At 40.3% G+C, this 14,915-nt stretch overlaps 1 protein-coding gene and 1 pseudogene across 2 annotated transcripts; one reads left to right on the top strand and one right to left on the bottom strand.

Moving 5' to 3' along the window:
• Positions 1-6,124: 6,124 nt before the first annotated feature.
• On the bottom strand, positions 6,125-6,327 carry LOC307097371 (ubiquitin-like protein 5; annotated as a pseudogene). The gene has a single exon. The product of its transcript is annotated as a ubiquitin-like protein 5 (transcript).
• A 182-nt stretch (positions 6,328-6,509) lies between these two features.
• DPPA2 (developmental pluripotency associated 2) lies at positions 6,510-12,988 on the top strand (the record flags this gene model as incomplete). The annotated part of the gene is made up of 6 exons (XM_079766313.1): positions 6,510-6,515; positions 6,817-6,928; positions 8,515-8,660; positions 8,748-8,831; positions 9,651-10,011; positions 12,789-12,988. 6 exons carry the CDS (start codon positions 6,510-6,512, stop codon positions 12,986-12,988), a joined length of 909 nt encoding a protein of 302 aa, XP_079622439.1.
• Between the last annotated feature and the right edge of the window lie 1,927 nt (positions 12,989-14,915).

Here is a 14,915-nt window from a genome sequence, read left to right on the forward strand (position 1 = left end):
TTGCTGGCAAAGACAATTCAGTCTCTGAGCATAACTTTTGCTGCCCCTTGAAACAATAGATAAAGCAAAACACTGTTCCATCATTCAGAAGAGTTTTTTTTTCCTTCAAAAAAAAAAAAAGCAAAAATGCCCATTTATTCTCAGTCAGAAGGTTAAGATTTATAACTATTGCTCTAAAGTAGAAATTAGTTCAATAGTCCTTTTAAGTGGGAATTTCTTGAAATGAAGAATGTGGCAAAAGTTGGGAACACCTTACAGTACAATTTCATTTTCCTCCTCAGAAAAGGAAAGAACTCAGTAGCGGTCCCTTCCATTTGGAAGTGAGATGGAACTATGGTGGCCAAACTGTTTCTCAGAACCCTAGGGCTCTGCAGATGTCTTATGGGTTTTATTTCTCAGCTAGAGTCACTCCACTTTTACCTGTTATGTGTTGGTGCTCCATAAATATTTACCCTTTAGAATATGTTCTTCTAATTATTTTTTTAAAGGATTTTGAAAATACAATGCATTTGCAAATAAAAATATATTTGAAATAGGTAATGCATTTTTCTTTCAGATCCCTGTTATTGAAATAAATATTAAAATGCAAGTATTCATAAACAATTTTTCTTAATTTTTAATATATCTACCCTACAGCCTAGATTATTATTTTTAAAAATATATTTTTATTAACTTCATAGAGAAAGGGAGAGGGAGAGAGAGAGATAGAAACATCAGTGATGGGGAAGAATCATTGATCTGCTGCCTCCTGCATGCCCCACACTGGGGATTGAGACCACAACCCAGGCATGTACTCTGATTGGGAATCTAACCATGACCTCCTGGATTATGGGTTGTTGCTCAACCACCAAACCATACCGGCCAGGCCTACGTTATTATTATTATTTTTTTAAATAGCTTTACATCCTGCTTTTGAGCTTTGAGGTATATACTGAAGCCCCAATCTTAAGGTGATGTAATACAACTTAGAGAAATTTGTTGCACCTAATTAAGAGCCTTCTCTGAACCAAGCGCTATGCTGAGAATGAAGATGCCTTTGCTAACTCAAGAGTGTCATAGACTGGTAAGAGAGTCACATGAGTCTGTGGTCAGTGTTTACACCACATCCTTTAGCAGCAGCGCTGATAGGGGCTTCTACTCAAAAGGGGGTTGGGTGGGCTGAGGAAGACAGGAAGAAGCTGGAGCAAACCTGCATAGCCAGCATTCAGACACAGCTAGACACAGCATAGAAGGTCCCTGGGACCTTCATTTTCAGGGGTTCTAAAGGCTGGGGATTTAGGGAGGTCTTGGAATCGAATCAATAGGATATTCATTAGCTTTATGCTGATATACCAAAATGAGATTTATTTTTTTAATTTGTCCTTGGGTGTGGTTGGCAAATGGGACTTAATTGGATTTCTGTTATCTGTCTCCCTGAGTAGGGTGATTTAAGCTATTTACCTTCTGGTTGGGAAGGAGAGTGCAGACCATTTACTCTTAAGTGTCCTTGGTTTAGGGAAGATAGGATTTACTTGATGGATACAAACTTCGTTTAACTATCTGTCTCAACTTTCCCATTCTACTTGTCCTGGAATTTTCTTAGCTTCTTACTTTTCTATAATACCACTACATATTTGTCAGCCTGGATGGTTTGATAATATTAAATAATTATTTAAAATTATTTTTAGATATTGCATTGGCCAGTGAGCTCAATAGTTAGAGCATTGGCCCATGCACAGAAAGGTCTCAGGTTCAATTTCTGGTCAAGGGCACATACGTGGGTAGCAGGATCAATCTCTGACCCGGTCGGAGCACATTCAGGTGGCAACTGATCAATGTGTCTCTCTCACATTAGTGTTTCTCTCTCTCTCTCTCTCTCTCTCTCTCTCTCTCTCATTCCTCCCCTCCTTTCCCTCTCTACCTCCTTTTCTCTCTCTCTAAAAATCAATGGAAAAAATATCCTCGGGTGATTAAACAAAAAATAAAGTTATTTATTTATTTATTTTTATTTATTATTTATTATTATTTTTTATTTTTTTTTAATCCTCACCTTAGGATATTTTTCCATTGATTTTTTGAGAGAGTAGAAGAGAGGGGAAAGACAGAGAAATATTCATGTGAGAGAAACACATCTATTGGTTGCCTCCTGAATGAGCCCTGACCAGAGCCTGGGCTGAGTGCCCTTGATCAGAATCAAACCCGGACCCTTCATTCCACAGTCTACTCTCTGTCTGCTGAGCCAAATTGGGTAGGGCAAAAATAAAATTATTTTTAGATATGAAAAGGATATTGTAATTGAAAGGTGAACGTGGTGGGTTAGCATTGTGGTGGGTTAACACACCTGGGTAGGCTAAATAGCCATCTCAGATGATGATTAAAGAAAATTGAATTTATGTAGAGAAAGGGGGTGGGGGATGGGACATCCAAAGGGAAGGGCTGCACAGCACCGAGCCAAGGGGACATTGGGTCGATGATGGCAGCCCCCAGGACCTGGAGTTTCATCCTTACATGCAGTCTCTGGCGGGAAACTGGTGTTCAGTTGGGTTTGGGGGCTGAGCTAGCGGGCTTGGAATGCGGATGGAATGCAGGTGTGCAGTCAGGTGCCTTCAGGACAGTTTCCATTCTTTGTATGGCCTGATTCCTGTTGTCCAGCAAGTTTTACCTGGTTTTTTGTTTTGTGGCCATTAAGGATTGTATTGCCCTGTAGGCCTAACAGTAATTGTACCTTGAAAAAGTCTCCCATCCCCAAATTTATAAATAAAATGACATGAGGTCTGGTAGTTCCATCAAACTAACCCAGGGGAATAGGAGGTGTTTGAGATGAAATGAGATTGGCTAGAACTCAATAGTTGTTGACGCTGGATGATGGATACAGAGGGCTCATGACATTATTGTCTGCTTTGTATGTGTTTGAACTTTCCCATAATACAACACTTTCAAAAAGCAAAAACAAACAAACAAAAAACACCCAAAAACCAACATACAAACAAACCACAAGAAAACAAATAAGGTAATTATGTTGTAATAAATGCTAAGAAGAAAAAAAAATGGTAATAAAATAGTTTTCCCACTTGAAGTTCTGACTAGCTTAAGGCACTGGGATCAGTTCAGGCTACCAGGATTAGTTCCTCTCTAAATTACGGAGGAAAAGCCCACCAGGCCACTCTCCCCCACCCACCCCCCACCCCCCTCGAGTAGATAGGTGGAGTGCTTTTCTGGTTGAATTTCCATGGGTCAATTCAGTTTCTAATCTGAAAGAAAGGAGTCAGGATTCCAACCATTATCTGCCTAATCCAAAACTGTTTGGTCACACCCTGATCTAGACTATGCTTCTAGACTTTTAAGTAATTTTTTTTTTAAAGTAATTCTTTACCTTGAAGGCTTGATGAAGCACACATCCTGAAGATCTGGGGTATGGTCTCATAATTTATTTTCCCAATCATTTCTTCAGTAAACTGAAGCTGAGCCCTTGCAGACCACATTTTGAATATAGTACATATAAACGAAATTAAACTGATCTGGGCTCCATGGGTCCTGAGACCAATGGACTGACCAATCTCCTAGGGCAGAGAAAGCGCCCCGTGAGACCACTGCATGACAAAGCTGCCATAATGTTTGCTAATAATTTCTTTAGTGCCTCTGGCTCCTTGGAGTGGCTTCTTCAGGGTCAGTGGTTCTCAACCTTCTTAATGCCTTGACCCTTTAATACAGTTCCTCATGTTGTGGTGACCCCAACCATAAAATTATTTTCGTTGCTACTTCATAACTGTAATTTTGCTACTGTTATGAATCGTAATGTAAATATCTGTGTTTTCCGATAGTCTTAGGCGACCCTGCTAGGGATTCTCAAACTGTGGGTCATTCCCCCGTATTACAGGGTTAATATTTACATCTAGAACTAAATCCAGAAGGGATTGTTATTCAAGCCCAACAATTCAAATCTAATCTTACAGTGAGTGACACACCCCTGGGCCTAAATCAGTTATGAAATACCTCTGAATCTTTTTTTATCCCTTCCATAATAACGCCATTCAATCCATGATCAGTATTCTCTGAGAAATGTTTAAAACTACTCTGTTCAATTGTAACTTGTCTTCAAGAGTTTTTCACTTCCAGTTTTATCCCAATCTTTATTTCTTAAAAGTAAAAATCTCTCTTTTTAAAAATTCATGAATGCTAATACTTACCCAATAATTTCAAGATAAGATAGGGGATAAAACTGATAAAAACATCACCCAGTCAGATAATGGCGGAAGGGCGGGGCTTGGGAAGAGAAAGAAAAGCTCTTTTGAGAAACAGGAAGTCGAAGGAGACATTTGCTTATAAAAAGAGAAACCCTGTGGTTAAATGGAGTCAACTGCAGGTATCCTCAACACTGCTGGCATTGCCTTCCTCTGAGTGTTCCTGGAAATGGCAAACTCAAGAAGCGAAAAGGTAAGTTTAGTTTAAATAAAATTAATTTTCCCGCAGATTCACTTTTCAAAGCCTTTCCGGAGCTCACTTATGTTTTTCTCTTGCCAAGAATCTTAATTCATTTCTTCGTCTAGCAATCTCTCATTTCTTCGTCTAGGAATCTCTTCGTGGTTGATTATTTTCTTTCACGTGATTGTGGCTCTGTATACTTGGGCGAGAGTAGAAAGGAAAAGCAAAGATTCTTCTTCATAGTACAAAGTAAGAGATTTATTTTGCAGAAAGGCATGTTGTAGGTCAACAAGATAAAGACTGAAAAGAAGGAGAGCTGCTGTACAAAGAATTCGGGAAAGATTAACATGGATAAGGCCAAACATGAAGGGACTGATGAGTTTCTTCCAGAAGTGAGAAGTAATGTAATCCCAATGGCCTTGGTATCAAATGGGTTTCCAGACCAGGCTTGGGTCACCCTGGACTGGAGGAGAGGCTTCATGGGTATTTTCAGGGCTGCTGTACCAGGCTAGAAGAGAACTGAATTGGCCAACATTAAATATATGATTATAGGCAGGCCATATAGCTGCTTTGAGCCACATTTATCTCTAGAGTGGAGTAATACTTCTCCAATAATGTCAATGCTTTTTTGAAGCTGACCATTGCATGTGTGTGAAAGTGCTTTGAAAAAGTGGTATATACAAATGTAAAATCCCTATATGCAAGCTAGGAGTTTGAGAGCTACAGGAAGTCATTAAGATTATTTAAATAGGGGAAATGGATGGCTGCTTCAGATGCCACTTGGCTGCTGTGGGAAAAGTGTATTACATTAGGGCTGGGGTGGTTTTGAGAGAAAAAGCTAAGTTCAGAGATTTACTCAAGCATGTGTTACTCTGTGGCATTGGTAATTTAATTTCTGAGACTTAGTGGCCTAATTTGTAAAATAGGAAAACGAATAAATTACTACAAGCATGTTATAAGGATTAAACAAGAGAAAGCATCTAGCACAGTGCATGTTTACTGTACAAAACCAGTAAATGTTACTTCCTGCCTGTCCACTTCACCTTGCAGTCACTAGATCATTAAAGGCCAATCCGTGCTGGGCACTGTGTTAGTTACTGTGATAGCAAAGGGAGTAACACAGATGCATTCTCTCTCCTCAGGTCCTAGGCTGAAATAAGCCAAGATGGCTGGAGCTCAGAAAGCTCTTAAGCTGGAATGGCAGGGCCACACTGTCTAGGAATGTGTCATGTAAGCTACATGAGAGAGTTTTATCATTTACTCAAAAAGAAATGATAAGCGATGGAAGTATTTTAATCAAGCAGGAGAGTAATCTAAAGAAAGAGTGGAGTTAGAATGGATTTTTAATAACTAGATTTTTGCATCTTCCAGTAAGAGTTAATGATCGCTTGAGTTGTAAATCATGTGATGGAAGATGGGAAGGCAGCAACACATTTCATATGGATTTCGGAGATTAAATGAAAGTATTTAGTGTTTTAGTTGATGGAAAGGGAGACCACGAGGGGAATGGTTTCTGCAAACCCCTTCCTCTTTTTTGTTAATCCTCCCCTGAGAATATTTTTCCATTGATTTTTTTTTTTCTTTTGCTGTTCTAAGTTTTCATTAACATGACTTTTTAAAAACAAGCATCCATACCAGTGCTGGGGCTGAGAGCAGGAGAAAAGGGGAGAGTGGACAGGACACGAGGAAGGAATTCCGCTTTGTTGGTAATAAAGCTCCAGGTTCATCCCATCATGGATTTCATAGTCCCCCAGAGAAACGTGGTCCTTAAAAATCGTGTACCACTTCTTCAACACCATCTTGTTCCAACGGGTCCCCGTTTGGGCTGCGATCAGCTTCGTCAGGTCCCCAATGGTGCCATCGGTGTTGCACTTCACGGGGACCTTCTTCCCCAGACGGTCGGTCGTTGCAAACAACCTCGATCATCCGCGAATCGCCTGGAACCTGCCCACGCCACGATCTCGTCGCTTGACAGCGAAGCGGGGACCGGAGGCTGCGCTGGGAACCGGAAGCGGAAGTGCCTCCGTTGATTTTTAAAGGGTGTAAGGTAGGGGGAGAGAAAGAAACATGGATGTGAGAGAGACACAGCGATTGGTTGCCTCCAGCACATGGTCGTATTGGGACCCAGGACCCTTCCACGGGCCAAAGCTCTATCCACTGAGCAAAACTGGCGAGGGTCCTTCCATTTTCTCTTTTTCACCTGTAAATCTGTTTTTACCCATTTTCTCATTTTGTTTGTTTTTTTAGAATCTAGTAAAGGGTCTGCTAATAACATCATATTTAAGGAAATCTCAGTAATTTTTTTTCCATCACCTTCTCAGTTCTGTATTCATTAGTTGTGATTTGAAAGTAAGCAGTTTAATTGTATGCATCAAATGAGAATTGGTAACTGACCCTTTTCAGGATTTCTTTCAGGATGAATTAGAAGAAGAAAATGTGATACTCACCTTGGTTCCAATAAGCGAGGAACATAATGAACATCAAATGGAACCAAGTGTTTCTTCAACCTCAGACAGCAACGAAAAAGGTGTGATGATAAGGATTGCTCAGTGTACTGCTCCTCCAGCTCTGGAAAGCCCAGGAAAAAGGATTTTTCTTTTCTCTTCTTTGGCCATACAAGACCCAGCTTAAATCTCACCTCAATTACCTGTAATAAGAGATTTTTCTAACTCCCATGCTTGTCATTTGCTAAGCACTATATACTGCCTTGCTTTTAAGACACACAAAAATCAGCATGTGGAGTGTTTTGGACAGAGCATAGTATTATGGGGCAGCTGGATAGAAGTTCAAATTTCCAACCCATGACCCTCAACCTTCTCTTCATTTTGGTTAATACATACTTTACATACCTCTTACAAAGACTAATTTTTTCCAGCTTTATTGATATATTTACACAATACTGTAATTTTAAGGTGTATATTGTGATGATTGGTATACATATATACTGTAAAATGATTACAGAAATAAGGTTAATTAACACATGCATCACCTCACACACTTAGCTTTTTCCCCTTGTGGTAAGAACATTTAAGATTTACTCTTTTTTTTAACCATCATCCAAGGATGTCGTAATTAGTTAATTAATTATATTTTTTATTAATTTCAGAGCAGAAGGGAGAGGGAGAGAGAGATAGAAACATCGATGAGAGAGAATCATAGATCCACTGCTTTCTGCACCCCCTCTACTGGGGATTGAGCCCACAACCCAGGCATGTGCCCTTGACTAGAAACAAACCTTAGGTCTGAAGGCTGACACTCCTATCCACAGAGCCAAACCAGCTAGGACTGAGGATGTTTTTATTGATTTTAGGGAGCGAGGGAGAGAGAGAGAGAGAGAGAGAAAGAGAGAGAGAGAGAGAAAGAGGTCAATCGCCTCTTGTACCCAACCCAAAACCTGGATATGTGCCTTAACCAGGAATCTGCATATAGGATGACACTCTAACCAACTGAGCCACACTGACCAGGGCAAGATTTTCTATCTTGTAACTTTTTTTTTAAATGTTTTTTTATTGATTTTTACAGAGAGGAAGGGAGAGGGATAGAGAGTTAGAAACATCGATGAGAGAGAAACATCAATCAGCTGCCTCTTGCACACCCCCTACTGGGGATGTGCCCGCAACCAAGGTACATGCCCTTGACCGGAATCGAACCTGGGACCCTTGAGTCCGCAGGCCGACGCTCTATCCACTGAGCCAAACCGGTTAGGGCAAGTCCTTTATTCTTTCTTTTTAAAATATATTTTTATTTATTTCAGAGAGGAAGGGAGAGGAAGAGAAAGATAGAAACATCAATGATGAGAAAGAATCATTGATCGGCTGCCTCCTGCATACCCGCTACTGGGGATTGAGCCTGCAACCTGGGCATGTGCCCTTGACCGGAGTAGAACCAGGGACCCTTCAGTCCTCAGGCTGATGCTCTATCCACTGAGCCAAACCAGCTAGGGCAAGTCCTTTATTCTTGAATCTGTTATCTTATTTGTAATATGAGAAAAAATATTTGGTACCTATCTGCATAAATTGGGTTGTAAGAAATAAATGAGAACTTGTAAGGTAAAATTATAAAGAATCTTACAAATTTTAAATTATTACTACTTTGGTTTTCTTCTTTTCTCAGTTAATCTTCCTCAAATGAATGAACAATTCAAAGATTGCCCAAAACCAATCCTTCCCTTGCCAACCACTTTGCCATCATATAATAAAGTATGTCTCGACACTTTGCGGAACTGGTGCCAACAATTGAATTTGAGTACCGATGGTAAGGTGAGTACATTGGTGAGAATTTCTGCTGCTCAGAGCAAATATTCAAAGTCTTGCTAACTTTGCTTTTTCTCTCCTTAATTTCCTTAGAAACTAGAGGTTTATCTGAGGCTCAGGGAACATGCTTATTTTGAAAAAAAGCGAGTGAATGGGAAGCATGGATGCAGTGTAAATGTGAGTTCTGACTGTGAATTGTTCCTCCTCTCCCAGCATCTCTTCATATGTTGTACCTCTAACGTAGGGGTGAGGAATGTCCAGCCATCTAAGGCGCATGAAATCATTTCATCTGGCCATGCCAAGACAACTGCAGGTTGTCTAGGAGCTTGTTTCATAGCAACATGAATTTATATTAAGTGAATTATATTAAGCGAATGATGTCACAAATATTCAAATGGCTGTTGGTCAAAAAAGGGTTCCTCAACCTTGCTTGCTCTAAGGCAAGATTTCTCAACCAAGACTATTGACATTTTGAGCCAAATAAGTTCTTTTTGTTTGGAGGCTGTCCTGTGTGTTTTAGGATGTTTAGCAGACTAAATATCCCTGGCCTCTTATCCACTTGATGTTAGTAGCAATGCTTCCTCCCTCACAGTTTTTTTTTTTTTTTGAATTGATTTTTCACAGAGAGGAAGGGAGAGGGATAGAGAGTCAGAAACATCGATGAGAGAGAAACATCGATCAGCTGCCTCCTGCACGCCCCGCACTGGGGATGTGCCCGCAACCAAGGTACATGCCCTTGACCAGAATCGAACCTGGGACCCTTCAGTTCGCAGGCCGACGCTCTACACACTGAGCCAAACCGGCCAGGGCTCCCTCACAGTTTTAGCAATCAATAATTTCTTCCATTTGAGAACCACTACTCTAAAGGAACTAATATTCCTAAACCTTTCCCATGCTGACCTACTTGGGTAAATGTATAAAGAATGATAAAATTGATATAGAAGTCATTATGGTAGTAGCACTTCACAGAATACTCATCATGAATCCCATTTGCAGAGTGTTGCTGAAACACCAGAAGAGGACACATTGCAGTCATGTTCGGGGAAATTGACCAAGAAAGCAAGGAGTAAGAAAAGTCATCAGATGAGTAAAAGAGAGGAAGAGACTCATACAGTTGAAATGACCAGTACAATTGAAGTGGCCAATACAGTTGAAGTGGCCAGTACAGTTGAAGTGGCCAGTACAGCTGAAGTGGCCAATACAGTTGAAGTGACCAATACAGTTGAAGTGATAACTTCAGCTCGTGAGGCCATGTTGGCAGCATGGTCAAGAATTGCTGCAAGAGGCTCGCTACCTAAGGCTGCAAATTCATATAAAATTCCTATTTCTGTTGAGAATTTTCTGCTGCAAACATCTGGTAAGATCAACTTTAAATAGTAAGCGCCATAGCAGAGAAAGAAGGTTAACTTTCAATAGTCCAATACTGAAAGGTGGTATAAGGAAAAGAGTTAAAATATCTGTAGATTGGATATTAGATTCATAGAAAACTTACCTTTTGATTGATAGTCAAGTTTTTCTGGATGAATTTCTAAGCCAGGTGATAGAGTGGTGACCCTTTCTGATCACAAAGCAGAAGTACAAGGTGGGGAAAAAAGCATAATCTGATAATGCGGTCAGCCACAGCCTGAGGTCTTTTATTTTTATTTTTTTATTTATTTTTTTTTTATATTTTTTTTTTATAATTCTTTATTGATTTCAGAGAGGAAGGAAGAAGGAGAGAGAGAGAGAGAGAAATATCCATGATGAGAGAGAATCATGGATCGGCTGCCTCCTGCATGCCCCCGACTGGGGATCGAGCCCGCAACCCAGGCATGTGCCCTTGGCTGGAATCGAACCCGGGACCTTTCAGTCCGCAGGCCGACGCTCTATCCACTGAGCCAAGCCGGCCAGGGCAGGTCTTTTATTTTTAAAACATATTTTTATTGATTCAGTGAGGAAGGGAGAGGGAGAGAGAAATAGAAACATCAATGATGAGAGAGAATCATTGACCCACTGCCTCCTGCATGCCCCCCACTGGGGATCAAGCCCACATCCCAGGCATGTGCCCTTGACCAGAATCAAACCCAGGACCCTTCAACCCATAGGTCCATGCTCTATCCACTGAGCCAAACCAGCTAGGGCCAACCTGAGGTCTTTTCCTCTCCCTTTCCTCAAGGCTTTCTTCATAGCATAATGTGGGGATTTGAACAGCCCTGGTTCAGATTCTTTTTTTTTTTAAAGATTTTTTTTTTTTTTAATTTCAGAAGTGAAGGGAGGGAAAGAGAGAGAAAAATCAGTGATGAGTGAAAATCATTGGTCCGCTGCCTTCTGCATGGGCCCACACTGGGGATCGAGCCCGAAACCTGGGCATGTGTCCACTGAATCAAACCTATGACCTCCTGGTTCATAGGTCGATGCTCTACCACTGAGCTACGCCAGCTAGACCAGATTCTTTTTTGTAAGAGAACAATTATTGGGTAAATTACAGAGGTAGAAAAAGTAATTTCTAGAAGAAATGGGCTTTGGAAACAAGTTATAGAGGTAAATGAAGGGCCCTTGGAGCTTGGGAGTGAGGAAGCTAATGGTAATACGCCTGGGGGGAGAGCAGAGAGAGAGAGAGAGAGAGAGAGAGAGAGAGAGAGAGAGAGGGGAAAGGGAAAGGAAAAGGCACAGGCATGCTCCCAGGAGGGAGAGCGCCCAGGCCAGATTCTTGTTTTATGACTTCCTTTGTATGTCGCATTGGCAAGTTAGCACAAGCCCTGGTATCCTGTTTTATAAAATGAAGATTACAACTATTGTATTTCAAAGAATGATTGTGAGACTTATGAGATATAACTTGGCACATTAAAAAGCAGGCAATAAGAAAAGTTTGGGGTCCCTGTCCTCTTAAGAAATCTTGAGAATAACTTAGCCCTGCCTTCCTCCAACTCCTCCTCTCTCCTTGATATTTTTGTTTTCTTCTCTAGCTGACCCTACCTCAGGTCAGCTAAAAGTCCTCCATTCTTTTTTGCTTGAGTTCTTTTTCCCTCCACATCGTTTCCAAAAGTGTTCTGGCTCCTCTTTTATCCAGGGCTGACTTGTAAGGCACGTTGTTCATTACACAAGGAACCCAACCAAAAGGAAGACAGACAGAAGCTGAAACTGGCCTACTGTCTGTTCTCCAAGTCACACTCCCTCTATGAAAAGAAACGAGCACCATTTTGCTAATTTCCAAAAGCACTGTCTAGTAACATAGCTGTCTCTGAAGGACTGCTTACCCAGCAATGACACCTTTCTAATTTTCATTAATGTGCCATATGACCTAGTAGCATTGCACACTTATTCATCCTTTTAGTACCTCTCTATTTTTTAAATACATACATACGTAGTATATATACACATATACATATATACATATATTATTGATTTCAGAAAGGAAGGGAGGGGGAAAGAGAGACAAACATCTGCAGGCCGATGCTCTATCCACTGAGCCAAACCAGCTAGGGCAGTAGTACCTCTCTATTTAGCAGTTATTAAGCATCTACTATGATCTAAGAGTGTTCCTAATCACCGGGTATATAGTGCTAAACATAATCTCTATTGTTTTACAGTCTGACTGGGGAGTTTTTATGAATATTTGAGCTCACGGTGACTGCTTCTTTCTCAATTTCAAACACTTGATACCTTACCTTGTTTTGTCTTAAATAACCCTCTCCCCAATTAGATTGTTCCTTAGGCTTTCAACAAAGATCTTTTTGCCTGTTTTTTTATATTTGAAGAAGTAGAATGAAGTAGTTAGACAAACGGGTTGTGAATTAATACCTGGATCCATGGCTTGGTTCTGAGAAAATTATAATATTTAACTCTGCAAGCTTCAGTTACTTCATTTTTAAATAAGAAAAGTGAATAGAAGGTAAATATAAATGTTCTTAATAAATTTATGAATACATGCAAACCACTTAGCAAGCATTTAAAAATGTAATTGTTATCCCTCATGCTATATAATCTGTGAAGTTAGAGTATAATGTCTTTTGGTCTACATTTTTTCATGCTTCTCAATCAATTGATCCATCAACAGAAAATAAGAGCAAAGTCAAGAGTGAGTTGCCGAGAGGTTGGATTGGGGTGCAATTACTTGCTCTTCACTGTTTATATTTGCTTCTCTTTCCTCCCCAGGTGTCAGGTGGTGTGTGGTCCATGGCAGACATCTCCTGGCAGACAAAAAGGGTTGGGTTCGCCTGCAGTTCCATGCAGGTCAGACCTGGGTGCCTGACACTCCCACGAAGATGATTTCTCTCTTACTTTTACCGGCCTGTACTTTCCCATCCCCAGACCTAGAAGATAACATGTTATGCCCTGACTGTGTTAAGAGGTAACCCTTAAATATTTTTTTTCTGTATATCTAACTGGTAGGAGAAAGCAAATGGTCAAACATATTGTTTTCTTAATTTGCCATATAGATCAGGCAATCATAGGAAGGAAAAAGAACTTGATAGTGGATTAGAACTCTCAGATAAGTGTGGCTTCTTAGCAATCTTAAAGTATGTGACAAGTTAGAATATTAATTTCCTCGAGTTTAGAGATCTGTTTTAAGAAATAAAGTTCTTAATATGTCAGATATTTAGCTGGGTTAAAAAAAAATTAATAAGGCAAAATCCATGTAGCATGGGGGAAAAGGGAGACTTATGTAATACTTTAAACAATAAAGAATTTAAATTTTAAAAAAGAGAGATGCTGAGGAATAAATGGAGTAGTTTAGGGAAACTTCAGAAAGGATTACGTGCACTGAGGAAGATCTTATCAGTTGGGAAATTATAATTTGGGCATTTGGTAGTAGAAACAGCCCATACAAATAACTGGAAGTAAGAGAACATGACATTATTAGAAATACCAGATAGGTCAATATGATTGAAGCTATATTGACAAATAAGTCTGGAAAGGGAGGGGTAGATCACTAATGGGTTTCTATCTGTAATGATGGTCTCATTATCTGGTGGGTTATAATTTCTCAGTCACTTTTGGGACATACAGTCCCTTGAGAATCCTATATAATAAAAGGCTAATATGCAAATCGACCAAACTGTGGAACGATGGGTCACTATGACATGCACTGACCACCAGGGGGCACATGCTCAATGCCGGAGCTGCCCCCTGGTGGTCAGTATGCTCCCCTTGTGGAAGTGCCACTCAGCCAGAAGCTGGGCCTATGGCTGGCAAGCACAGCAGTGGTGGTGGGAGCCTTTCCTGCTTCCGAGGCAGCACTAAGGACCCCTTGGGGTCCCAGACTGTGAGAGGGTGTAGGCCAGGCTGAGGACCGCCCCGCCCCTCAAGTGCACGAATATCGTGCACCGGGCCTCTAGTATTATGATAATTATAAACCCACTGTTCAGGAAAATACGCATTAGGCATACACAAGCACTGGTTTAGATTTTCTATAGACTATAGAACTGTTTTTTGGTTGTTTATTTTTTTAGACTATAGAACTCTTAATGTTCACCCATTAGTAACAGCTTTTGGTGATAAGTTTGGGTGGAGGTGATGTAAGATGGGTGTCAAGGGAAACTAAGGCTTTTTTAAGGACGTGGATTGTATGTGGATTGTAATCTTGCAACAAAAACTAGGTTGGAGGGTAAGTAAGAGATTACTCTAATAATTCTGAAAAGATATAATTTATAAACTTGGCAAAAAATTTAAAGAGGAATTGGATAAATGTAAAAGGAAGGGTGCTAGCTTATTCAGTTCAGTGGGGGAGAATATGACATGTGGGACATGCTTGACATGGGCCTAGAGGCTTGAGATAAGGATGGTTTTATAGAGAAACATTTTTGGGAGCCATTAGCATTTACCAAAAAGTGACTGTCACTGCTGCTTCAGGTGTTCAGCTATGTAGAATATAGTTTTGTTTTAATTAATAGGTTTTTAAAGCAGTTTTAAGGCTTTTGGAAAAATTGAGCAGGAAGTAAGAGTTCCCAAATTCTGTTGTGTCACACCCCTCCCCTCCACAATTTCCCCTACTACTATCAATACCCTGCACCAGAATGGTAAATTTGTACATAAGAGTATGTAGGAATTAAAAGGGACATAGGAAAGAACCCTAAAGAGAATCAGTATTTTGATGGCAGGTGAACAATGGAGATGTAGAAGGACTGTTAAAGGTTGGGAAACAAGTAAGAAAAAGAAGCAATGGGCAGAGTTTCTGAAGAATATGGTTGGCAGTGAGATGGCCATGTAAGATTATGAATAATGAATGCAGTGCTGGTTTTTTTTGTTTGCTTGCTTTTTTAACTGATGTTAGAGGAAGGG

The sequence above is a fragment of the Cnephaeus nilssonii genome (assembly GCF_951640355.1).
Source record: "Cnephaeus nilssonii genome assembly, chromosome: 3".
NCBI classification, from domain to species: domain Eukaryota; kingdom Metazoa; phylum Chordata; class Mammalia; order Chiroptera; family Vespertilionidae; genus Cnephaeus; species Cnephaeus nilssonii.